The 26219-nt window shown below is 37.4% G+C and overlaps 1 protein-coding gene across 1 annotated transcript in view; it reads right to left on the bottom strand.

The window, feature by feature from the left end:
- Nucleotides 1-5621: 5621 nt before the first annotated feature.
- Nucleotides 5622-26219, bottom strand: part of LOC150092568 (uncharacterized) — a 199718-nt gene continuing 179120 nt past the window's right edge. The window contains exons 15-16 of the mRNA XM_090414236.1: nt 13865-13998; nt 5622-5816 (exon numbers count right to left, since the gene is read on the bottom strand). Of these exons, the coding sequence (XP_090270362.1) occupies nt 5622-5816; nt 13865-13998 (329 nt within the window). The remainder of the gene's footprint in view (nt 5817-13864; nt 13999-26219) is intronic.

Genomic DNA, 26219 nt, shown 5'->3' with positions numbered 1-26219 from the left:
ATACTTTCAAGTCCTCTCTCATAAAAAATTTATCACCTTTCAATTCATTCGTACCCGCCACAATTATTAATTCTTTCACTCTCTGTTTTTGCACTCTAATACTCTCACTTACATCCTTAAATTTCGCACCCGGTAAGTACGATTTAGTTACACTCCCATCTATTACTCCTCTTAATAACGAGTCACCATACAACACTCTTTCGATATTGCGGTAGCATATATGATTACTTGGCTATTGAAGAACACATTAACAAGTAGAGATAAGGAAAGCATTGATGCATCTACATCTGGATTACTGTGCTCAAGTCTGGTCTTCTGGGGATGAGGAAGTGGAGGAGAAGATTCAGAAGCACATGACCAAGATGGTGAGTGGTCTGTTGAATGTTCCCCATGAAGATAGATTGAAGGTGTGTGGATTGCAGAAGTTGATAGGGAAAAAAAGAGTGGATAAGATAAAAACATTTTAAGTTGCTTAAGGGTTTCATAGGATTAATGCAGGGTGTTTCAGCATTTATCTAGAGGGGCCAGAACAAGGGATCATTCCTGGAAGTTGAATAAAGGTGTGATTAGCAAGGATGTGAGGACTAGATTTTTTGTTTGGAGAGTTGTGAATGGGTTGCCAGAGTCAGTTGTGAGTGCTTTATCTATTAATGGGTTCAAGGAGAGGTATGATAGATGTGGATAGTTTGAGTCTTTTGCGATTAGTCTTTGGACCCCATGGAGCTCCTCCTACAATATTGATAATAATAAATAGTTGGCAGAAAAACATCATCAACGTAGCGAAGCCATATGGTAGGTTTTTGTGGGGCTGAGTTTAAGGCTTTCTCTTCAAACATCTCCATGAAGAAGTTGGCCAAGGGTGGGGAAAGTGGTGAACCCATGGCTGTCCCCTCTATCTGTTTGTAGAATTTTTCCTGCCAAACGAAATAGCCTGAGTTCAAAATTCTACAAACAGATAGAGGGGACAGCCATGGGTTCACCACTTTCCCCACCCTTGGCCAACTTCTTCATGGAAATGTTTGAAGAGAAAGCCTTAAACTCAGCCCCACAAAAACCTACCATATGGCTTCGCTACGTTGATGATGTTTTCGCTATTTGGCCACATGGCCCGGATTCACTCCTCTCCTTCCTAACACACTTGAACAACCAACACCCTAGAATCAAATTCACCCTGGAAAAAGAGGAAAACAATAACCTCCCCTTCCTAGACACACTAGTCACCCGCCAACCTGATGGAACCTTGGTTTTCTCAGTTTATAGAAAACCCACCCATACAGGCAGATACATTCACCAACAATCCCCCCCCCCTCACAACAATATGGAGTTATTAAAACATTATTCAACAGGGCAAAAATAATCTGTTCTAATGATCAAGCCCTAACCACTGAACTAAATCACATCCGTGACACTTTCTCAGCCAACGGCTACCCCCTCCAAAAAATCCAAAAAATACTTAACCCAGTTATCCACAACCCACCACCCCCTCCCCTTCACAAAAAAGATTACTCTAAATCTATCACGATTCCCTACATCAGAGGCACCTCGGAAAAAATCAATAAAATCCTAAAAAAACATGACTTGACCACTTGTTACAGACCACATAGAAAACTGGCATCCCTTATCCGCTCCACCAAAGACCAACCACTTCCCCTAGACCTACCTGGTGTATACCAGGTCCCTTGCAGCTGGGACAGGCAGGACAGCAAATATCAGAATCTCAGAACACAAGGATTACATCCGATTTTACCAGTACAGCCACTCTGGGCTTGCTGACCACGCTCTGGATACTCGCCACAGAATAAGATGGAAGAAAGCCACAGTAATACACCGCAGCAAGTTCAAGTATGAAAGATTATTCATGGAATCAGCCTCGGCCCTTAGGAACATGCCAAACCTCAACAAATTTGGATGCATGAAACTGCCCCAAATTTGGGAAACTTTTATCAGAAGAACTTCAGCCCAAAGGCCAAGAACTACCAATATAGCCCGCCAGGGGGCACCATCAGGACTTTAGGAAACGCTAGCTTCAGTCTCATTTGCTGTTATTAGTACTTGTGTGCACGTGTCTTGTAGTAAGTTCCCAAGAAGATGGCAATGTGACGTTCGCCGAAATATCGGAAAGTATATATTAAAGTTTATTTAATCTATATTTCTAGTATACGCTCTCAATTCCTTAAATATTAGTTATCATGTCTAACCAGCGTATAAGCCTCTCAACAAGAATTTGAAATGTTAGCATTTGTGATCTATACTAATGACATCGAAAATTTCAGGTGCAATCGAACAAACACTCATTTTCTGTAATTGAAAATTTGAACAAATTTTAGGACAATTGTTTTTAGTTAGATACTGTGTTTGGGAGTGCAACCATTTTTATCCCAGTTGTTTCTAATTGCACTGTTTGTTTACAAATATAGTACACAGACTTTCCTATGTCTGCAGTATAGTGGTTGTTGCGATGTGTGTGTTGTTCACTATATAGGAACAGCTGCTTTCAGTCTTCAGACAGTATATGGAGTTCCTCATCTGATGAGGAAGATATTTCACTAAGTAAGATTTCTGAATTTTCAGTTTCGAATGAATGGAATTCAGTAAGTAACAAGGCACTACTGGTTCAGGAGTACAGTAGAGAAGTTGAGCTACTTTTACCACTTGATGTGGAAAATCCATCTGCAGTGTACTTTGCATTTCTAACTAATGAAATTTATGATAAGAGAAATGCAGATATGCAGATTAGTGCTTATGTACAACTCAGGATTGTGACACTCCAGGTAGACAAGTGAATTCCAAGAATTAAACTTATTAAGAACAAATTATATATATATATAATACTACTACTACATAAAACACAAAAAGACTGATCATTAGTAAATAAAAGAATTATCAGAAAATAAATTATATATATATATATATTTATAAAATTAAAATTTAACTGACTAGAACCTGAGAAAGTATAACAAAATTCTTTAATATATCACGACTAGTTTCATCGGTGTTCCGACTTCTTCAGGTGAGAAATAAATAACATAAGACTTATAAAAATAAAAAGGCAAAAAACATGGACTTTCCAGCTTAATAAAAAGAAGCAGAATAGTAACAGTCATATTTGAATAGGTGACCATGTGCTACTGTTGGCATGAGTTGAATGTGTGTGTGACAGCTAATTTTAGAGTGCCCGTATTGGATTAATGCACTATGGGAATCAGGCAAATTGTAGCTCAGATTGTTGTTCAAGTGTGAAGGGTCCAAAACTATTTCTTTTGATTCGATAATTTGTTGTGATTTATTAAAGGTTTTTGTTATACTTTCTCGGGTTCTAGTCAGTTAAATTTTAATTTTATAAAAGTATATCGAAAGTCAATCCTAATTACAACAATATATATAAAAGAAACACACATAACAAGCACAATAAATTGTACAAGATGATCTGCTTCTCTATCAACCCACAGGTGTTTTTAGCACACCCACATGAATCACCTGATCAGCATTATTAGATCATAGGACAAGCCACTTATAGTTATTTACGTCACTGTTTCTTATTGGTTAGCGACATATATTTTGCAATAACATCCCTTTCTATCAATTCATAAGTTTTTTTTTAATTATGTCTATCATAAATGCAAATATGAAAGTCTAGAGTTAATAGGATCATGTATTCTTCACTCCACCCCCAGATACTTATAACACAAGCACATGTAAATTATTCATAATCCATTTTACAGTACTGAAAGTATTTTTATTCTCACATACTCTTTTTCTTCCTTATATATGCTATTCTTTACATCTTTTAGTAAATCAAATATACTACCTAATAATCAAAGATATCATTCTTTTTAATTATTGTTTTTTAATATAATCTGAAAAGAACATTTTCTGCTCTTTTTTTCATGCTCTTTTCTCCAAATTTTCCCAAAACATTCTTTTAGTCTGACAATCATTTCCTACTCTGTTAGATCCCCAACAAGAATGAACTTTTAATTTTTTTTTTTTCATTGTGTCAGTTGCTTTCTCTAAAGCCTCAAAAAATTCCTCCTCCTACCTTAATAGAACCTTCTGTGGGACCATAGGCACAAATAAGTCTCATTGGCCAGTTCTCCATTCTGATATTTGTCCACATCACTCTACTTGAAATTTTCTGCCATTCAAGATGATTAGCTTCATATTGTGTTGATTACTATGGCTACTCCTTCTTTTCCACTTATTAGATGCATTAAAGATACCAAGAAATTATATACTTGATTTTAATCCTTTACTCAAGGAAGCAAGAAATGTTTTGCACATGAAATATATTCAAGTCGGAGCTACTTGTATATAGAGACTAATGACTTCACATAACTTGCCTTAGCATGTATCCCATAATATAAAGTACATACCCTTTCAGACGTGTATAAATGCTATGCATAGTGGTCCTTTCCCATTATGCATAGCATTTTTACACGTCCGAACAGACTAGTGTCAAGCTTTATTGAGGTCTTGTCAGTGGAAGCCAGACCTTAGAGGGATGGTAGTAAAATTTAATGCTCAAATTTTGGTCTTTTTATGGGTTTTCCCCTGCCATTTTGGCATTAAATTTTACTACCGTTCCTCTCTCATGGGTTGCTGCAGTTAGAAGTGCCTTAGAAGATCAAATGTAATCTCTGACTGTATTTGAGTCTTGCAAATAATTAATTTTGAGGAAAACTCTTGATAGGAAGTTAGTAATAATGAAAATTGACCATATAGTACTAACACAATATCCTTACAAACCTTGAATATTGATATCAGAAATTTAATCAATACCTTGTAGCTTGCATTTTTTAGAATGGGTTGCAAATTTTGCAAAGGAAAGAAATTGTTTGTTTTGGAATCATGTTCCAATATGAATCAGTTACTTATTATTATTATTATTATTATTTTAAAACCAAAATGTAGTAGTACTTTATGTTCTCAATTTTTTGGAAATATTTATCTGATAATTATTACTTAATACATAGTCTTCTGTTGTACATAAAGTAAAAAAGTACTGTAATTCGTTTTATTACAAACATATTTTTAAAAATCATACAAACATTAAATGAATTATATTTAACTGTTTACAATGACAGAAAATAAAAACAGAGCTCTTTGAAATGGCATGCAGTTTTCCACGTATGATCAATTGCTGGTTGAACTTGACTATGATGGTTTAAAAAAATATAATGCAATATTTCACTTCTTTAATTTTTTGGCTGAATAATTATTTTCCAGTTTATTTATATTTTTTGCTTAAAATATCTTATTATTTTAATATATTACAACATCAAAGAAAGAATATAGCAATTTATATAAGCAGGGGAAGCAGCATTCATAATTATACATACATTTTACAGATCATGAGGATCAAAAAGACAAGCTAAATTGTAAGGTTAATTTGTCCTGAGATATTTTTCCATATAAATTATGTATAATAGCAGAATTAGCCATTATATTGATATTAGGTCTAAGATATAAGCTGATTAAGGAACCAATAGAAATTCAGAAAGTCTGTGTCCCCAGCACCACTGACTATTTTACACGAGTAACAAGTTCTTAAACCTGTCAAAATCACTCCTCATATTTCAAAAGTATCACTCAACGAAGATGATATTGTAGAACTGCTAACTTTATTCCAAATCTCTTTTCATTTTGCCCAAAGAGGTTGCTGTCATGCTTCTCAAACTTCGGGACCTTTCAAAAAGTGAAGGATCTGTATAAATAGGCTCACTTGGATCTTCAAAATTTGGTACTTGAAACTGTGACACATACAAATTAGCAGTACTTGGTGGTGGCCCTGAAGAAGCAGCAGCAGCAGCTTTTACCTATAATCAAAATAAATATGGTATACATTTTGGTTATGAATGCTACATGAATTAAAGCAGCCACTAATTACATTTATATTGTGTGCTTATTGATAAACATGTTTTGAGTTATATATGATGAGAGGAATCTTTATATGGTTCTTTCAATTGAAGGTGAGTTAGCTGATCTTATAAAGGGATAGCAGGGTTTTTCCCTCCCAAAAACTTGGATTTCTAGTTCTACATACAGGCAAATCGTCCTTGAGAACACACACAATTTATTATTATTATTATTATTATTATTATTCAGGCCTCCAAGGAGTCAAAAGACTCTTCGAGGGAGGTCCTTTCTAAGACATAAAGTCTGTCAAGACTCATCGAGGGGAGGTCCCCCCCTGAGAAACACAAAGTTTATCATACCACTCTTTAAACTCACTGACTGTTCTCGCTCCCACCACTCCATCAGGCAATGCATTCCACGGCTCAACCACCCTCCACACAAAGAAACCACTCCTTACCATCTTGCTCACAGTTTCCTTTCGTAACTTCCAGGGATGGCCTCTTGTCATCACTCCTTCCCGCTGATCAACCAAGCGAAAGAACTCCCCAGTGTCAACCCTGTAACCACCTCTCAACAGTTTAAAAGTCTCAATCATATCACCTCTCCTTCTATCCACCAAACTCTGCAGTCCACATTCTCTCAGCCGATCCTCATAACTATCCTTGTACAGTCCTGAAACCATCTTTGTCATCCGTCTTTGAATCCTTTCCACAGTTAATTTATCCCCTTCAAATCCTGGGGACCAAATCTGAGAACAATAGTCCAAGTGTGGTCTGATCAGAGACTTATACAACGGAATGATAACCTTCTTATCTCTGCAGGTCAGTGTAATTCTCATAATAGCAGCAATCCTCTGTGTTACCTTCACCACCTTTGCAATATGTCTCCTAAACTTCAGGTTTCTATCAATCATCAACCCCAGATCTCTTGTCTCCCCTACTTCCTCCAGTATAACTCCTCCCATAGAGTATGCAGCATCCCATCGATGTTTCCCAAACCTCAAGACTTTACATTTTGCTGCATTAAACTGACACCCCCATTCATTTGCCCATCTATCTAGCTTATTTAAATCCTCTTGCAGGGCTACCACATCTGCACTATTACTAATAATCCTTCCCAGCTTCGCATCATCCGCAAACAACTGAATATCCCCCTGCAATCCACTGGCTATGTCATTGATATAAAGGTTAAACAATATAGGTCCTAGTACTGAGCCCTGTGGGACCCCACTTGTAACCCTCTGCCTCCTGGAAACTGCTCCACCATACACAACTCTCTGATACCTATCAGACAGCCAATCCTGAATCCAGTTGACCAATCTGACATCCAGACCCATGTGCTGCAACTTAAATATCAGCTTATCATGTGGAACCCTGTCAAATGCCTTCGCCAAGTCTAAGAAAATTGCAGTATATGCCTTTCCCTCATCTAATGCTCTTGTAACTTTATTATAAAAGGCTAGCATATTGCTAAAACAAGAGCGTCCTTTCACAAATCCATGTTGATTCTCACAGATAACATTACCCTCATCTGCCCAATGCTGTACACGGTCCCTCACTACTTTCTCCAAGATCTTAACAACTACTGATGACACACAGACTGGCCTATAATTAGACACTTCCAGTCTGTTACCACCCGTATGCAATGGCACTATCTTACCTTCCTTCCATTCCCTGGGCACCTTTGCCAAAGCCAGACTTTCATTGAAAAGCCATGTTAAAGGTATTGTCAATTCCCTAGCACATTCTCTCAAAACTCGTGGCGAAATACCATCCAGTCCCACAGCTTTACTGACATCCAGAGTACTCAGTATCTGAAACACACTTTCCTCCTGTAACTCCAGACCTCGTACCAGTCCTATCCCTCTAGCATTAAAACTGACTCCTCTAGGATGAAATACTCCAATAAAGTGTTCATTGAACAATTCCACTATGTCCTCTGCATCAGTCACTCTATTACAGTAAAAAATAATAGTGATGGTGATGGATAATGGATGTTGTTGTGTGTAGATGAAGAGGCAGTAGCAGTTCGGTTTTGTTGGTGGATTAAATGGTAGAGAGGAAGAGTTCTAGAGTAGTGTGTCCTCCCTTGGAGGTATCACGTAAATGCACATAGGTTACTTTCTGACAAACCATCCTTTTATCTTTTGGAAGTAAAGGAATGGTTAATTTTTCAGAATGGATAATGCTTAATTACACACAATCCTCGACTCATGGTTGTGGTTCCATTCCAATGACTCATTCATAAGTGGAAAGGCCGTAAGTGGAAAATCATTATATGAAATCACTCTAATGATTTCTGAACAGCTGATATGTCGGACTGCTAAAATGTGTAAGTGTGTTTGTTTGTTAAACTAATTTTACTCTTTGTTTACAGAAAAATGATACAATGTACAAATTATAACACAGAATTAATGTATACACTACCGTAATGAAACAAGAGTGTATAGTGCTTCTGTGCACTTACTAGTAAAATAATGAGCTGGAAATACACAGAGCAAAAATAATTCTTCAAAGTTGTAGCTTCTTTATGAACTGGTTGATTAATCAGAGGAGGTAACAGAGGCTAGGTCATCAATAATGAATTCTTTAAATTCAGGAATTAAATCAACACATGATACACCTTTGATTTCTTTCACTCCTAATACTTCTCTCCCTTCTATATATTGCAGGGCCGTAAGTGGAAGTATAAAGCAGATGATTATAGGAAACTCTGTAGTCAGTTAGCATCGGTACATTGGGTAGATGAGCTGATGTAAAAGATGTTGACACTGCATGGAAACTCACAAGGCAGTATCTGACAAAAGCAATGTGTAACTGCATACCAAGGGTTAAGTAAGTAAATAGAGTATGAGTGAAATGGATGAACAGTGAAATCAAGCAAGCTATGCTGAGGAAAAAAAACACTATTGAGGAGGTACAAGACAGTTGGTGGTGAATGGATCTGAAGAGTATGAAGTGCAAGGTAGAAAATTTAAGGTATTGTATAATAAATTTAGTTTAATCCTTTATCCAAGTGTGAGCAAACAAAGTTTGCACCTGAAAGTATCTTCAGGACTGGGATAAGGTGGTACAACACCAGGGCACTCCTTGCAAAGGTGGAGCAAGATACCAACACTCCTATCTCAGTATATCCCATAATGCAAAACACATCTCCCTGCAGATATGTCTAATGTTATGCATTAAGGGAAGGGCCACAACCCAGACTAGTTTCGACCTTTGGATAAAGGATTAAACTAAATTTATTATACTCTAACCAAGTGAAAACTAAACTTTCAACGTTTAAGGTATTGGTTAGTGCAACCTCACCAAAAGTTATGGGCATTGGTGAGACTTGGCTAAAAGCTGATGATGTAGTACATGGATAGAATGTGAAGAGTTTAGTACTTTCAGAGAAGATAGGATGGGGGAAGTGGTACTGTGGATGACAGCCATTGAGAGAATTGCATCCAGGCACTGAGAGAGGAGGGAGCTGATCTTTGGAAGAACAGATAATGGTAGTAACTTTATGGTGGAGCTTAAAAGCTGTGTGATAGGTTGTACTTTTTTAAGGACCTGTCTATTTCTTCTTATGTGCCATGTGTGGAAGGGATAGTGATGGCATTTCTGAAGAGATGGCCAGGGAGTGGGGGAGGAACTGATTATTTTTTTTTTGATTCTGTATTCACTGTAGCCATTGGAAAGGAAGGTGTTATGTATATGGTTGAGTTCAGTTGAAAGGGAGGTTCCACTGGAACAAAGATTGTGGCTCAATTGGATAGGCAGATACAGGGTGTTCGGGATAAATTTGACAGTTTCGTAAGGAAAAAGAAAATCTTCTTTGTATCTATTAAATTTAATGAATTGACAAAAAAACATTACAGGCAGAGTTAATTACAATACTATCAACAAGATTTACTCAAAATAACCACCATTAGCATCGATCACAGCTTCAATTCTGCTTCGGAACCTCGAACAAGCTGATGCTACAGTCTCCCTGGGAAGGGCCGCAAAAACTGTTTTAATTTTATCCATTAACTGGGCTTTTGTATTACTGGAAGTGCGATTGGTGTCTTTTTCAACTGCGCCCCATACAAAATAATCCATGGGGTTAAGGTCTGGGGAGTTTGGAGGCCAAACATTTGGACTGGTGAAGTCGTAGAAATTTTCAGACAACCATTTTTGACTTTTCCCAGAGGTGTGGCAAGGGGCCGAATCCTGCTGCCATACATACGGCCTACCATTGGCTACCCTTGTTATCCAGGGCTTGACTACAGTTAGCAACTCCACGAACAAAGCCCGAATTCCAATGCCAGGGTTCTTCAACACCTGTTCCTGCAGATTTGCGAGGAATTCTGCTGTACGAACGCAATCAGATCGTCTGCTAGGGATCTTTCTTCTTGCTACATCCTCGTAGTCACCATTGCAAGTCTCTAGTTCATGCCTGATTGTTTTTACTGTATTCAGGGAGCATTGGGCAGCAGTCGTAATATCCTTATTTTGATGGCGGGCACGAATCATCATGATACAAGTTATTCTCTTCCATGATTCAGGTGGGTTCCAGCTATCCATCCTTTCTGACATCTTGTATATGAATGAAGAAGGGTCCAAACTTTTAAATGAAGAGAAGTGTGTGTTAATACATGTAACTTACGGAAAAATATAATTAATTATAAATATGTCAAATTTATCCCGAACACCCTGTATATTCACAAACTCTCCCACCACTACCCATCTCAACAGTGCGGCATTATTAAAACCCTAACAGTTTTTCTTCAGACAGACAGGTAGATCAGCAACCATCCATTTAGAAGAACACGAATCATACATTTGCAATCACGATATCAATCTGGCCTTACAGATCATGTTTTGGATACAACCCACAGGATCTCCTGGAGGAAAACCATCATGCTCCACCATAGTAAATTCAAAAAAGAAAGACTGTTTTTAGAATCTGTGGTAGCAATAGGAAATCAACCAAATTTAAATAAATATGGTTGCATAAAACTTGCCAAAATTTGGGAAACAATAATTATCAGAGATCCCACTTTACATCCTAGGCCACCTACAAATGACCATAGAGGGCACACCACCTAGATAGGACTAATATAGACCATATTGGTCTGTTCCAGTCTCGTTATCCATCCAATATCGTTTTTTGAGGTCTACCCTGCCTTATCTTTCCAGTTGGCTTATATTTTAGTATTTGTCAAGTGTTGGCCATTTGGTTTACATGTTCAATCCATTTTTATTTATAATTGTTTAGTTTTTCTTCTATTGATTTTGTTTTTAGTTCTTTTAAAATGTCTTCATTCCTTTCTTGATCTAATAATGTGTATTTTGCAGTTCTTCTCATAAGTAAATAAGCACATTCACTCTTATTAGAGCATGAACACAAACTCTGATAAATTACAGTAGTTTGTGTTGGTTTGTTTGTATCTTGCCCATTAAGCTTCCAGATGTATTGGATTTAGAGAAGCACAGTCTGAAGCCAAGTCCAGGTATATTTAAAGCTTCGTGATCAGATAAGAGATGTCTTATTTGGAACAGATAATGTGGTATTATTTTTATAGCACAATAAAAATGAATGGGGGAGATAAAACGATCTGTGAATGTTAATGGAAAATTTAAAAAGGCATGTGACATTGGAAGCTGAAGAGAAGAATGCCACTGCTATTCATATACCAGTTTTGAAATATATGAGTGTGTTATATATTCCTGAATATTCTTGAGAAGTAATTTCCTATTTATTTTAACTATGTGACACAGTGGCTGCTGAATTTTAATTTAACGAAAACTTCAGCTACAATGTAAATTTCAATTAAATGTTGAAAAGTAGAAAGTTAAATGAAATTACCAATATAGTAAACATCACTGGTACTGTGTGCCCATTTAGGTTGGGTGTGCTGTCATGTGGCTTATGCAATCTGCACTACAAAATTCATATTAATTTGACTGTACGATTGCATTTTTATTGATGTATGAAAGTTTTAAAAGTGCTCAGTGCATCAGTACTCATCTTAATTGGTCCAGTGCTTCATGTGTGCTGGAAAGTGTGAAGCAAAAAGTGTTTAAGCTTCATGGTGAGATTAGATTATCATTGGCAAATACTAGAGTGAGACACAGATAATTTGGATTTTTATGTGATTTTTAAATACAGCCATATAATATGCACAGAATTCGGAAAAAGTAATCACTTGAGAAACTATTATTTTTTCAGATTGAAATGAAATAAGGCTGAAATAACTCATTTTACTTATTTATAAGTAAAATGAGTTATTTCAGCCTTATTTCATTTCAGAGGTTGGAACTTATTTCACAAGTTCCAACCTCTTTTGACTATAATCAGTCATACAATCCACAAAAGCTCTGGCAGAAAACGGGACATTCGGTAGATCGTCAACACTGGGAAATAGTGTTGCGATCATATCAATTCACTCTTCACATATCAGTTCACACACGCAAAATAGATGAAAATTAAAAACAAAAACAGCAACTCATGACAAATGATAATGTTCAGTTGGATTGGCTGACACAATAACCAATCGCAGTCACTGATTTCTGGGTGCTGTTGTCTCAGTGCACCCTGCCTCACCTTCTGGGGGTTTAAAACTGCTGGAACACTAAAAATTTGACTGTTTTTAAATGGAATGATGGAAGAATGTGTATGAAGTGTGATTAGGGCAATGTGAGGATTAATGGGAGATGACCTATTGATAACTGAGAGGAGATGAAATTGCAAGTACAACTGCAGTGAATAAGTCCACATCAGGAAGGGTAAAGTGACTACTTGTCTACATAGTAAGAAAATGAATGTTAACACCAGTAGCAGAAAAGCAAGCCAATAATCTTGTTATGAAAGAAGTGCAAAGAAAGATGAATGAAGTAAAACTGAAATTGATAATGAGCAATGGAGCAAAAATGTTATTGCAAGTAATTCAGATGGAATAAAAATATGACAGAATGAATTTGGTATGATGGTGGTAAGCAATATGATGGAATTGGAGGTTGGTGAGAATGCGTGTGGTCAAAAAGATGGAAGAAGCAGAAAACCAAATGACAGATAAATGAATGAAGAGTGGTAGTTAAGTTTTTATGCAAGAAATAAAAATGAATATGGATATCTTCAAATAACATGGAAGAATGAGTTAAGATGGATATACATAGCACAATAGGGCAATTAGAGAAAGAATGACTGTGACAGTGGAAGAAGGATGGTACTTGTGAAAGTGGATGAAGGTGAATGATAAGAGCAAAGGGCTGTGTATTTATTTTGTGCCCATTAGAAATAACAAAATTCAGTAGGTAAATTATATAAAATATGACATAAGCAAGGTATATAGCATAAAATAAAGAAACAATAACAATACAAGTCAAAATATATAGGAAAATATATGAATATTTAAATTTAGATGTCAAAGGTAGTAACTACACTCAGCTAAATCTCTGTTTGTGCATGGTTGATCCAGTTTCAGGCATATCAAAAGATGTTCTGTGGTTTTTATTTCACCACATGTAGAGATTTGAATTTTTCCTATAACTCGATTTTGTTTAATGAATAAGAAACCAAGGAGTAATTAGATAACTGAAGATTAGATACTGTATAGTCATTAATGATTAATTGTAATAAATTTAAACAGAATTGTGTTATATTAAAAGATACCAAGCAATTTTATAACCTAGGTTTTAATCCTTTTTTCCAAGTAAGCAAACAGACAAGTAAGTCAAGTTTGCACCTTCACATAGTGCAAGTCTGAGGCAACTCGTGGTAAAGGTGGAGTAAGCTCAGATCACTTTCCTTAGTATTTTCCCCTAGAATTGTATTAATTCTGTCAAATTGTATTAAACAAAGCTACTTTTGAAATTTTTCCTGCAGGCCATATTATTAAACTTAAAATGCACATTAAATATTTTAGTTTTAAGAGTCCTGCTTCACCAATTCTCATTCTAAAACATAGCACACTGTTTTATACTGAAATAAGATTACATAAGCTTTTTGATTATTTCAAATTATATAGGAATATATTTACTGCAAATTTCGATTTCCTGATGAAAATAGTGGCCACAATGGCAGTTGCAACAACTAGACACATAAGGATTGCTACAGCAGCGACCATTGAGTAGTATCCTCCTTCAGCCACACAGACCATGGGTGATTTATAAGCTGAAATAAAAAAAAACAAAGATTTTAGTCACTTACATGGTTATGCTATTTTTCAACGATATGTTTCGCTACTAATGATCACTGAACATGATTATTATTTTCACATCAATTAGACTTGCATTCATTTTAGGCATTATAAATAATATAAATTAATTTATGAAAAATTAATGTTATATTTTTAAAATCACAATACAACTATTATTGCTCTACATAAACACACATACAAAAAAAAAAAATATTAGTACTATTATGCCAAACCAGTAATGCATTCTATTCTGTATGTAAAAAATATATGCTATTCTCTTTCTTATTGAGGGAATGCAGTTTGCAAAGCCTTGTGAATAGGAGGAAGACAGAAAATATGATTCAGGCATTTAAGTTGGTAAAGGTTGTTATCTGGATAATTAGGAAGAAGTTTTACATAGAGAAGGGGCTAGGTAGAACAAGTGGACATACCTGGAAGATGGTATGATGGTATGAGCAAGAGCATAAGGACTAGGTTCTTTGCATGGCAAGTGGTTGGTCAGTGGAATGCTTGTCAGGTTAGTAAACTGGATTCAGGATTGGCTATCTCATAGGTATCAGAGAGTTGTGTATGAGGGAGCAGTATCAAAGAAGGCTAAAAGTTACAAGTGGGTTCCCACAGGGCCCAGTACTGGGCCCCCGTATTGTTTAACCTTTATATCAATGACACTGTTGGTGGACTGCAGGGGGATGTTCAGTTGTTTGCAGATGATGTGAAGCTGAGAAAGGTTATTGGTAATAGTGTAGATGTTGTAGCCCTGCAAGAGGATTTGAATAAACTGGACAGAGAGCCAAATGAATGGGAATGTCTGTTTAATGCAGCAAAATGTAAAGTCTTTAAGTTAGGGACACATCGATGGGAGGCTGCATACTCTGTTGGAGGAAGTAAGGGAGGCAATGGATCTGTGTGTGGGGGGGGGGGATGATGAGTGATAGAAATCTGAAATTCAGGGAACATTTTTTTTTTGCAAAGTTGGTGACACTGACCTGCAGAGATAAGAGTTATCATTCCATTGTATAAAGCTTTGATCAGTTGGACTGTTGTTCTCAAATGGCCCCCAGAATTTGAATCGGATAAATTTACTGTGGAAAGGGTGCAAAGGCAGATAACAAAGATGGTATCAGGACTAGGACTGTATAATGTTTGGTAGATAGAAGGAGAGGTGATATGATTGAGACTTTTAAACTGTTTAGAGTTTTTTTGTTTTTTTTTGTATCTCCCGCTTTGTTTTTACTCATCTATTTAACTCTCACTTGGTTTATCCTCCTGATCTTGGCTATGTGGTTTGATGCTGCTTCCCATATGATGTGAAGCTGAGAAAGGGTTATTTGTAATAGTGCAATCCCTGACAATTTCTCGTGTACTATTGACATTCTTCCTTTGTAGCTCTTGTGCCATGGTACTGCTGTCTCCTAAGTTTGTCGAAATCACTAACTCTGTAGTTATCTTAGTTATAGCTGGGGTTCCACCTTAGTATTTTTTTTTTTTTCATATTGACCCCATTCATGAAAGGTTATTTGCAAACCTATAATACATTTTGTACCATTGGTGGGCAAAGGATATTTTTTTCTCAATTTTATATATATTTTTGTATTTTTAATATTTTTTTTTTTTTATGTAGTCTATAGAAACCCTGCTCTAGAGACCAAACATGGAACTTTTTTCAAACCACTGCAAGCCTCCAATAAGTAGGGTGGTGGCCTCATACCAGGCAGTGAAATTCATCTCTCAGCTAAGGTTACTGTTTTCTATACCTTCAGAAGTGTTTTTCTCATTCCCCAGAAATTCACATGACCAAACCTGTGCAGAGTAGTCCTGATGCAACTTGATCTAAGAATAGACTAGGTGGTAATTTATTATGTCTATACACAAATGCCATGAGCATTAAAAACAACAAGTGGTTGAGTTTGTTGCTTTGATGAATACACTGTGGCCAAAAATTCTTGGCATCAGTGAAACCTAGCTCACAGAGTTGGGTGTTTTAACTGAAATTGAGTGTAAAGGATGTAGTATTTTTAGGAATGACAGAAGAGATAGGAGAGGGAGCACTACTAATGATATCAGATGACTTGAGTCCTATTAGGGATGAAACTTATGAAAGCAATAATGGTAATAATGTCCTATGTAGCAGTGAGTTTGAGGCAATCTAGTGTGAAGCACAGGCTAACAGGATGAATTATAAGGTGAGGTATTGCTATATACCTGACAGTTTAGTTGCTGGGAGCAAAGAAATGCATTGTCAAATTATTTTGATCATTACTAAATGAGGAATTTGACTTTAATTTTTCTCAGAACCCTCGTATCTTTGTCATTCATCTTTGCTCAACTATTGTCTTTCTAATCCGATCGCATTTCTATGTTTTTCAGTCATTCATTCAGTGAATGATTGACTGAAAAACAGCAGTCAAAGCAGTCATTCTAATTCACATTCAGGCAATAGAGGAGGGTTCTAGTTCTCTCTTTTAAAGAAACCATCATACCATATATACTGCTTGGAAAGAAGTCAATAGACATCATAATGTGAGCAACAAACAGTTATAGCACCCACCTTAATAAGATATAGGACATCAAATATCCTACGTTGATCAATATTGTGCAAGTGTATGATGGCAATCACTGGAATTTTGGGCCATTCTTCCTGTATGCATGCAATGAGATCTTGAACCTTGACCATCCCTTGACCTCACCTAACACATCATTTCATCCCATGGATATTCGGTAGGATTGAGACCAGGACTCTGTGCAGCCTCAAGTGAGGTGATGTCTACAAACCATGCAGTTACTGCAGCAGACTTATGATACAGTGTCTTGCTGAAAGAAACCATGGTCGGGTCCATAGAGAATTGCTACAAAGAAGGAAGCATTTCATTGTTCAGATACCTCTCAGAGTTCAATATTTGTGGCACCACAAATAGATGTCTGAGGCTAAATCAGGAAAAACAGGACTATACAGTCAAAATGACACCCCTGAACTACTGAATTATCTGGTATACTGTGAGCTGGGCTTTGCTTAGCAATCAGGATGCTAAATTTGATCCAGATATTGCTTGTGTTTGTTAAATGCATGGCATAGTGAGTGCTTGGGAACAATTTGTCAAACAGATAGGCCTACAACATGGCATTCTATCACAATGCCTCTTTCAAACTCCATCAGTTTCCTTCTTGCAACCATTTCACCTGGACACAGTTGCACTGCTTAGGAGTATTATTATTATTTAGGCCTCCAAGGAGTCAAAAGACTCATCACGGGAGGTCCTTCCTAGGAAACGCAAGTATATCAAGACTCAACGTGGGAGGTCCCTCCCAGGAAACACAAAGCCTATCATTCCACTTCTTAAACTCATTGACCGTTCTTGCTCTCACCACTCTATCAGGCAATGCATTCCACGGTTCAACCACCCTCCATGCAAAGAAACCATTCCTCACCCTCTTGATCACAGTTTCCTTTTGTAACTTCCAGGGATGGCCCCTTGTCATCACTCCTTCCTGCTGTTCACCCGAGCGAAAGAACTCCCCAGTGTCAACCCTGTAACCACCTCTCAACAATTTAAAAGTCTCAATCATATCACCTCTCCTCCTATCCACCAAACTCTGCAGTCCATATTCTCTCAGCCGATCCTCACAGCTAACATTGTACAGTCCTGAAACTGTCTTTGTTATCTGCCTCTGTACCTTTCCACAGTTAATTTATCCCCTTCAAATTCCGGCGACCAACTCTGAGAACAATAGTCTAAGTGTTGTCTGATTAGTGTCTTATACAACAGAATAATAACTCTTTTATCTCTGCAGGTCAGCGTCCTTCTCATTATTGCAGCAATCCTTTGTGTTACCTTCAACACCTTTGCAATATATCCCTTGAATTTCAGGTTTCTATCAATCATCAACCCCAGATCTCTTGTCTCCCCTACTTCCTCCAGTATATTTCATGAATTATGTTTGATGAGTGGTGTGGAATGAGTTCGATGGGCAAAAGGATTTGTACAAAATGGATGGATTACATTTCAATGGATTTGGTGTGTGGAGACTTGAAAAGGTGTTGTCAAATGTGGTGGCAGTGAACTTACAGAACCAGGGAAACTAGAGTTATTAAGGGGGGGGGTAGATTTGCAGATTTTAGGGAGACAGTTGAGTGTGTGAATGTGTGTAATATGCCCACGCGAGTGGGAAAGACCACGAATCAGAATGGGATAGTTAGTATAAGGCATCAAAATAGAGATGGGACAAATTGGCTTCTTCAATTCATGTATACAAATGCCAGAAGTATTAGGAACAAGAGGGGAGAATTTTTGGCCTTGGTTGGCAATTCCAGACCACCACCAGTTATTGGCATTAGTGAAACATGGCTGACAGAAGATGATACAGCTAGTGGAACTGAATGTGAGGGGTATGGTGTGTTCAGGAATGACAGGGAGAATAAAATAGGGGGTGGAGTGTTATTGATAATAGCTGATGAGCTACAGCCAAGAAGAATAGAAGTGGAACTGCAGGATAGAGAAAAGAGCATATTTGAGGCTATTTGGTGTGAAATTGAAATTAGCAGAACTAAATATATAGTTGGGTGCTGCTATAGACCAGGTGATGGAATAGATGGTGGAGATAGTATGCATAAGCAAATAGAGGAAATGAGTGGAAGGAGGGATATTATTATGGGAGATTTCAACTATGGTAACATTGATTGGAAGGGAGGAGAGGACACATGTGAGGAAGGAATTGGATTATATGCAGTTATTAAGCGATAACCATCTGCGACAGCATGTAATGGAAAATACTAGGGGTCAGAGAGTGCTTGACCTGGTAATTGCATCTGAGAATTTGACTGTAACGAATATGACCATGTTGCCACCAATTGGTGAGAGTGACCATACGGTCTTGACTTGGGAGGTGGCTAAAGGTGTATATTTTACAACTAAGACGGGGTACATGTGGAATTATCGGGCTGGTAAGTATGACAAGCTTAGGAGATTGACTGGTTCAGTGCCATGGCATATACAACTGCAAGGGCTAGAAACTGATAGTGCATGGGAGGCATTAAAAAAGTGTTTGCATGAATCAATGGCTGACTGTATACCTATACCTAGAGTCCAAATAATAAATCAAGTAGGGATTCTTCTTATTATTATTGTGCTATCTGCTATCGAAGGTCAGCGACCATATTAGCGAACAAACTGCGCTCTTGTGCTAATCTGAGCAGTTGTGCACTGCTCTTTCCTGTCCACGTCTTGATGTTGTCAAACCATGATATTCTTTTTCTTCCTCTAGTTCCTTTGCCATCAATTCTTCCTACCAAAATAGTTTGTAGAAGTTGGTATTTGCTGTTTCTCATGATGTGGCCAAGATATGATGTTTTTTGTTTCTTGATTATTTGTACAAGATGTTTAGCTTTGCCAATGGATTTTAAGACATCTTCATTGGTAATTTTTTCTGTCCATGATATCTTTAGCATTCTTCTGTATAGCCACATCTCAAAGGCTTCGATTTTCTTGATGGTTGTTGCCTTCAATGTCCATGTTTCAACTCCATAGAGCAGAATAGACCACACGTAGCATTTCAGCATTCGGCATCTGACTTCCATGTTTAGGTCTTAATTGCAGAATAGTGTTCTCATTTTCATGAAGGACTGCCGTGCAACTTCAATCCTTGTCTTTATATCTATTTCTGGATCCCACCGTTCATTAAGCCAGCAACCAAGATATTTATATCTTGACACTTGATGAATATTTTTCCCATTGAGTGTCAGTTTCATTGATGAGGCTGGATGTTTGTTGATGATCATGTATTTTGTCTTGTTGATGTTTATATTTATTCCCATTCTTTGGCTTTCTATGTATACTCTGTCAGTGAGTTTTTGGAGATCCATAATATTATCTGCAATTAGCATGGTGTCATCTGCATATCGTAGGTTGTTAACAATCTTTCCATTTATTGTGATTCCCTCTGGACATTCTTCCAATGCTTTTTTAAAGATTACCTCTGCATATATGTTGAACAGGAGTGGTGAGAGCACACATCCTTGTCTCACTCCTCTTTTGATGTTAATATGGATGAATAACACCATTAGCTTGAGTTGTAAAAAAAGAAACAACTATGGAGGGAATTTAAGGAGAAAGGTGACCTGCAGGCACATGAACAGTATAAAGCGCAGGCCAGAAGGATAACGAGTGTGGTAAGAAAGGCAAAAGCAGATTATGAAAGAACATTAGCCATGCAGTCTAAAGAGAATCCCAAACAGTTTTTTCGATATGTTGCAAGTAAAAGAAAAAATGTATTCAGCAGAATGATTTTAAAGAATGCTGATGGCAGGGAGGTAACCAAATCAGTTGATATAGTAGAATTACTGAGTGAGCACTTTGCAAGAGTATATCATTCAGGTAGTGACATTGGAGAAATGAAAGAACCAACAGCTTATACGGGAATTGTGAATAAAGTGGAGGTGAGTAGCCTATTGCAAAACCTCAATGTCAATACATCTGTGGGATTGGATGATATACCAGCTTGTGTTGTACGTGAAGTGGCTAAAGAATTGTCAGTACCCTTGACCATTTTGTTTAATTTGAGTCTTTGGTCTGGGTTAGTCCCGAGGGGTGGAAAGAGGGGGAAATAGTTACACTGCATAAAGGAGGTTCCAAGACTGATGTTGTAAATTTCCGACCGATTAGCATATCAGGCATCGTTTTCAAGGTCTTGGAGAAATTAGTCAAGAAAAGAATACAGGACTTGATAGATGAAAATGGGATACTGTATGGGGGACAACATGGTTTTGTGGAGGGTAGATCGTGCCTCAGTAACTTGCTCACGTTTTATAACACAGTGACAGCTGAACTGGATAAGGGTAATGGGTTTTCAGTGATTCTACTGGACCTTGCCAAGGCCTTTCACAGGATACCTCATGTTACTCTAATTATTAAATTGGAACAGATGTGGATGGATATTGGGTTGGTGAGATGGATAGGAGGGTGGTTGATGGAGAGATACCAGAGAGTGGTTTATTCAGGAGTAGAGTCCAAAAGATGGATTGTGACTAGTGGTGTGCTGCAGGGTTCTGTTCTTGGACCACTACTTTTCAATTTGTTCATTAACGATATAGGAAAGGATCTGAGAGGAAGTGTTCATTTGTTTGCTGATGATGCAAAGCTGGGTAGAGCAATTGTGAGTGCACAGGATGTCGAAATTTTGCAGGATGATTTGGATAGTTTGGAGGACTGGACTAGGGAAAATAGATGTCAATTTAATGTAGCAAAGTGTAAGGTTATGCATTTTGGAGTGGAAAGATTAGCAGCAGTATATCACACTGGTGAAACCGTACTCCAGGAGATTGATAAGGCCAGGGATTTGGGAGTGTTGGTGGATAGGGAGTTGAAGTTTAGGGGGGCACATTGCAAAAGTGGCCAAAATAGCCCATCAAATCACTTAGTTGCTGAAAAATACTTTAACAAGCAGAGACAAACAAGTTATTATTCCTCTATATATCGAGCCTTGATAAGACCCCATCTAGACTACTGTGCCCAGATATGGGCGCCAGAGTTTCTTCTTGATGGGGAGGAGGTGGAGAAGATCCAGAGATGAGTGACCAAGATGATAGCAGGTCTGTGGAATGAATCTTATGAGAACAGGTTGAAGATTTGTGGGTTACAAAAATTGGTTGATAGGTGGAAAAGGGGTGATATGATTGAAACATTCAAATTACTGAAGGGTTTCTATAGGATTAATCCAGAAGATATTTTTCAGAATAAGATTGGTGGTGGGAGGACTAGGGGCCATACATGGAAGCTGGGCAAGAGTGTGGTTAGCAGGGGTGTTAGAACTAGGTTTTTTACTTGGAGAGTGGTGAATGAGTGGAATAAGTTGCCAGAGTCTGTTGTTGGTGCTATGACTGTGAATGAGTTCAAGGCGAGGTATGATAGATACTGTGTGAATGTCGAATAGTTGCTCTTGACATGATGTTAGGGCCCCTCTCGATGAGTCTATCTACTCCTTGGAGTTGCACGAGATAATAATAATAATAATAATAATAATAATAATAATAATAATATCGCTTCCAATATAGTATGCAACATCCCATCAACGTGTTCGAAACCTCAAGACCTTACATTTGCTGCATTAAACCGACACTACCCATTCATATATTGTTTAACCTTTAGGTTCAACAAGGTCCCAGTACTGAACCCTGTGGGATCCCGCTTATAACCCTATGCCTCCTTGAAACTGCCCCACCATACACAACTCTCTGATACCTATTGGACAGCCAATCATGAATCCAGTTGGCCAACCTGACATCCAAACCCATACGCTGCAACTTAAATATCAGCTTATCATGTGGCACCCTGTCAAATGTCTTCGCTAAGTCTAAGAAAATGGCAGTATATGCCTTTCCCTCATTTACTGCTCTTGTAACATTATTATAAAAGGCTAGCATATTAATTAAACAAGAGCACCCCACACAAATCCATGTTGACTCTCACAGATAACATTACCTTCATCTGCCCATTGTTGTATATGGTCACTAACTAATTTCTCCAAGATCTTAACAACTACTGATGACACACAAACTGGCCTATAATTAGACGCTTCCAGTCTGCTACCGCCCTTATGCAATGGCACTATCTTACCTTCCTTCCATTCCCTGGACACCTTTCCTGTACCAGACTTTCATTGAAAACCCAGGTCAAAGGAGCTGTCAGTTCCTCATCACATTCTCTGAAAACTTGTGTTGAAATACCATCCAGTTCCACAGCTTTACTGACATTCAGAGTACTCAGTATTTGGAACACGTTCTCCTCCTGCATCTCGAACCTGCCCTATCCCTCTAGTATTAAAATTTACTCCTCCAGGATGAAATACACCAATAAAGTGTTCATTGAACAATTCCACTATGTCCTCTACATCAGTCACTCTATTCCCCTTTCTATCCCACAATGTCATTTTTCTACAATCATTTCTCCTCCTACTGGCCACATAGCTAAAAAATTCCCTAGGATTTTCTTTGGATCTTTGGGCCAGTCTCTTCTCATATTCCAGTTTTGCCTTCCTTACCATACTAATCACTTTTCTGGCCTGTGTCTTATATTCATCATGTATCTGCTCTTCACCTGTCTCCTTATATCCCTTCCATAGCCTCTTTTTCACATGCAGCTGCTGTTTAATATTGTTTGTTATCCACTTTACACCAAATTATGTCCTCTTCTTCACTTGTGGAATACAGCTTACTATTGCTGCTAACAAATATTCCTTCATAATTCCAATCACTTATGATATCCCAGCCTTCCAATTCCTCCCTTTATGAAACTTCCCCAAGTTGATGTCTAAGACTATTGTAATCACCTGCCTTATAATTCCACAGATATTCCTGTCTCTTTGATACTCTTGCATGTCCATTCATCTTCTATATCGAAACCACATGGTCACTCTCTCTCTCTCCAACTGGTGGGAGAGATGTCATCTCACTTATTATCAGCTCTTCGGATGCTATGACCAAATTCAAAACTCTTGAACCTCTTGTTCCCTCTATTACATGTTGCCTAAGATATTTGTCCCTATGTATCATATTCCTCTAATTTATAGTATCTATAAACATGTGACTCATTAAATGGCATGATGCACCTTGCCCATTGGGATGTCCATTGACTTCATTCCAAGCAGTGTATATCTTACCACAAGTCTATCTCTAGCCTGTAATGAACTTCAAACTGCAAAATGTGATCTGGACATTAATAATCATCTCATCACTGAACTTTAAGAAAACATTACTGCAATTTTTGATCTGCAGCTATTACATAGTTTTAATTGTTCTGAAGCACACACACTCCACCATGCATTTAACAAATACAAATGACATCTGGATCACAATCTGGTTGCTGAGGAAAGCCCAGCTCATATTATACAAGATAATTGGGTAGTCAGCATCTCAAGATGTCCTTTCATTGAAAATGAAATTTGTGTTCTTTCCAAATTGCATGAGTTTGCTATTGTTCCTAAAAAAAACCATACTTGGATCTCCTCCACAACATTGAACATAATGTATCCATGCTCTCTAATGAAGATGCCAACAAACTTTGTCTGGAAGTCTTCTTCATATTATGTTGTGGAGGGTATGGATGTAAGAGTACAAGAACTGAAAGCTAAACTATCCCCTTCTAATGTTTCACTAGGAAAAATTAAAGCTCTACAAGCTTTAAGACGCAACCCACTTCATTATTACAAAAGTAGACAAAGGAAAAGCCATTAGCATGAACTCCTAAGAATATAAGAGAAAAACATCTCTCTTACTATGGAACAGATTCACTTAAGAATTCACATTTTAGAACAGAAAGCTCAAACTCATTATTAGATAAAGTCACCAGTCTGATGGTGATACTATAGAGAAATTTAAGACCAATTTTGCTCAGACCTCATGCTTCTATGGTCTACTAAAGATCTGCAAAGAAGGCACACCTGTATGTTCAGTTGTGAATTGCATAGATACCCCTACTTATCACAAAGCTACATTTTTAGCTTGGCTATTACAGTGCCAAATTGGCAACTCACATTCTTTCATTAAAAATTTTCCAGATTTCCTGGATAAAGTGAGAAATCTATCCTTCAACCGATGGATTTAATGGCCAACTTTGATAATAAGTGAATCCTTATTCACTGATGTGCTTCTGGAAGATTACCTTCATCTATTCTCAAAAGCCTTTCTGCAGAAGGGTAAGAAGGAAGTTTTTTGCATGGAGATTGGTAGGAGCATGGAATGCATTACCTGAGAGGGTGGTGAACATGAAGACTGTGGATTTTAAGGGAGTTGTATGGTAGACTTTGTGTTGATCTCCTATGATGAGTCTTGTGACTACATGGGGGGGGATCAGGAAAATAATAATAATATTTATTTGTCAAAACAGAATTGTATCTGGATCAAATGAAATTGATAAGGGTGTGTCATCTGACATCTCTAGAGAACCAACTAGGAAAAAGATGAAAAAATCTTCGTTAAGTATGATATGAATTAGTTGAAATGTGGATTTTCATGGACTTGAAATGATGAGGAACCTATTCCAAATTTTGTTCTATTAAAAATAAATCATATTTTTTGTTTACATGAACATATAAATTCAAATAAAATAAACATTTACAATGAAATATAATTTATTTATTATTATTATTTTGATAAGGGAGTACTTGGTAATAATGAAAATTTAAGAAGGGGTACGCGAATATCTGAAGTTTGAGAAACACTGTGCTAATGACATTCCTCTGAGATACTACTCTCCTTTCCCCCCACACACACATAATACACAACATGCTGATACATATCCAACTCACTACTCTCTTATTCAATCCTATCTGTTTCAATTTAGTTACCAGCTTGTCATGTGGCAATCTATCAAAGGCCTTTGAAAAATACAAGTATACAACTGCATATGCATCAGTCTTATCCACTGGATCCATCACCTTGTTGTAGTACATAAGGAGATTGCTAAACTATGACTTCCCCTTAACAAACGCATGTTTATCATCATCATCATAGAGAATACTGCTATTATCAACCTAATTCTGAATCCCAAGTCCTCACCAACTTCTTCAACACCATTGATACATAGACTGCCTGTAACTTTTAGTCTCAGTCTTACCCACTCACCCACCCCCACCATTTTGTCAAATGGAACATTTTTTCCCAATTTTGACTCCTTTCAGACGTGCTCTGAACTTTCAAATATTGTCCTCTGTTTAACTTCACCATCATCAGTATAGTCCTGAGTGAAAAAGTATAACAGGTGTTTCTGAGCTGTAGAAGTATGGAGATCATGTCTGGAGATCTGAATATTATCAAAAGTAAAGGGAAGGGAAGTAAAGTGAAATCTTTTCTTGCTAGGAATAAGACATCGCTCTATTTGGGTAGCACTGAAGTTCATAAGGTTACCTTTGCCTCACTGAAAAACAGCAAAGAAATCAGCAGTAGTCATTACTGAACAAGATCTTGAAGATTCAAACAATTTTACACTATAAGCAATTACTAAAATAAAGATCCAAAAGGCTTCAGTTTGGCAATGCAAAATTACATAAGCAAAGTGGATATTAGATCCAGTATTATTTCAAAGCCAAATGTAGAAACTATGAAAGTTTCCTAAGTTGACCAGAGAGCTTGTGGGAATACATTCTTTGGGATCCCCAAGTTGCCTTAGTGTGGACTATTAAAAGACCTAGGTGCTGCCCCATCCTGACA

The sequence above is a fragment of the Typopeltis vanoorti genome, chromosome 25 (assembly GCF_054136105.1).
Source record: "Typopeltis vanoorti isolate ZY-2024b chromosome 25, IOZ_Tvanoo_1.0, whole genome shotgun sequence".
NCBI lineage: Eukaryota > Metazoa > Arthropoda > Arachnida > Uropygi > Thelyphonidae > Typopeltis > Typopeltis vanoorti.
Note: the sequence above shows the minus strand (reverse complement) of the source record. Positions and strands in the feature narration are given on the sequence as shown.